The sequence below is a fragment of the Alexandromys fortis genome, unplaced genomic scaffold (genome assembly GCF_014885135.2).
Source record: "Alexandromys fortis isolate MF-2015 unplaced genomic scaffold, M_Fortis_MF-2015_v1.1 scaffold_6772, whole genome shotgun sequence".
NCBI lineage: Eukaryota > Metazoa > Chordata > Mammalia > Rodentia > Cricetidae > Alexandromys > Alexandromys fortis.
The window spans coordinates 1-1,585 of NW_026074644.1; the positions used below are offsets into that span (position 1 = coordinate 1).

General features: G+C 51.2%; 1 protein-coding gene across 1 annotated transcript; it reads right to left on the minus strand.

Moving 5' to 3' along the window:
* Nucleotides 1–307: 307 nt before the first annotated feature.
* On the minus strand, nt 308–921 carry LOC126496522 (reticulon-2-like; the record flags this gene model as incomplete). Its single annotated transcript, XM_050134008.1, has 2 exons — nt 308–455; nt 714–921. Coding segments are annotated over 2 exons (356 nt in total), but the record flags the coding sequence as incomplete, so codon positions are not given.
* Between the last annotated feature and the right edge of the window lie 664 nt (nt 922–1,585).

A 1,585-nucleotide genomic window follows, 5' to 3' on the forward strand; every position in this document is an offset into this window, starting at 1 on the left:
AATTTAAGTGTAAGAGGCTAGCCAGTAATAAGCCTGAGCTATCAGCCAAACAATTATAGCTAATATTAAGCCTCTGAGTGATTTTTTTTTTTTTTAGTTTTTTTCGAGACAGGGTTTCTCTGTAGCTTTGGAGCCTGTCCTGGCACTAGCTTTGTAGACCAGGCTGGCCTCGAACTCACAGAGATCCGCCTGCCTCTGCCTCCCGAGTGCTGGGATTAAAGGCGTGCGCCACCACCACCCGGCCTGAGTGATTGTTTTGTAAGTGGCTGCAGCACCAGGCAGGAACAACAGATAAGCTTCGGGCTACAGGGGGTACCTTGAGAGAATCCACCAGGTCTTCTACCAGGAAGAAATGCCGCAGCTGTGTGGCTGTGGAGACCACTTGGGAGGCAATCTGCTGGGACAAACGCTCTGTCTGCTCCCGGGTCAGGGTCAGGTCCATGTCCAGGTAGGCCCTGATGGGGTCAAGGAGTGTGGTGTAACTCAGTGTGTGTGTGTGGGTGATGGGAGGGCTCAGACTGGGCCAAGTGACTTTAACATGGGTGTAAATGGGACGTCTGGTGGAAGAGCAGGGTTAGGAAAGGGAGTCGAGGATAAAGGAAGGAATCAGGGCTGGGGACCAGGGTTCACAATGAGGAGGAGAGTGGGCCGTGCATGAGCGGAGGTCAAGGACCACAGTGCATGGTCAGCTGAGCCGGGTCATGAGTTCTCACTGGAAAGGGTTGGTGCCATCACCCCGGTGCACGGCCTGGAGCACTTTGCGGTAAACCCTGAGAGAGATGGTGGCGCAGAGACCCAGCAGGGCTAGGTGCGCAGCCACAGACACGATGCTAAAGTGCAGGAGGCAGAGGAGAGAGGCCATGAGGCCCGTGAAGACGGCTCCAGACGTCCTGGTGTCCTTCCAGTAGAGCAGGTCTGCCACTGTGGAGAGGAAGTCAATGAACGGCTGGGACTAACCCGACAGACTTCGTTCTTGTTCGTTTTTAAGAGACAAGATTTTCACTGTGAGGTGAAGGCTGACTTTAAACTCTGAAGCCCTGGTTGGTCTGAACTCATGATTATTCTAATTCTTTCTCTTCCTTAGACCGAGTTTCACTCTGTAGCCCAGGCTGGCCTCAAACTCAAGGCAATAAATCCTCCTGCCTCTGCCTCCTGAGTGCTGACTCTACCAACTGATGTATCCCCTGACCAGCCTTGTTTATTTATGTGTTTACTGGATCTAACTACATAGCTCTGACTATATAGTCCAGGTTGGCCTTGAACTCACAGAGATTCACTTGCCTCTGCCTCTGGAGTGCTGAAATTAGAACCGTGTGCCACGAAGCCTGACTCTGGATTGAGGATCACACAATGCTCTATTGCGGCTGCGACATTCTCTATTTTATTCAACTCTGAACTCAATGTGTGTGTGTGAGGGGGTCATTCACTTTGTTTTGTACCCTCTCCCCTCACCACAGCAGTGCGGCAAGAGGCCTCGGTCTATGGATATCCTCACCTCTGCGTACACCTATTTCTGAGATACACTCCCAGCTTGGAAACACGGGTGGACCTGTTCCCTATTCTTTTTTTTTTTTTTTTTTTTTTT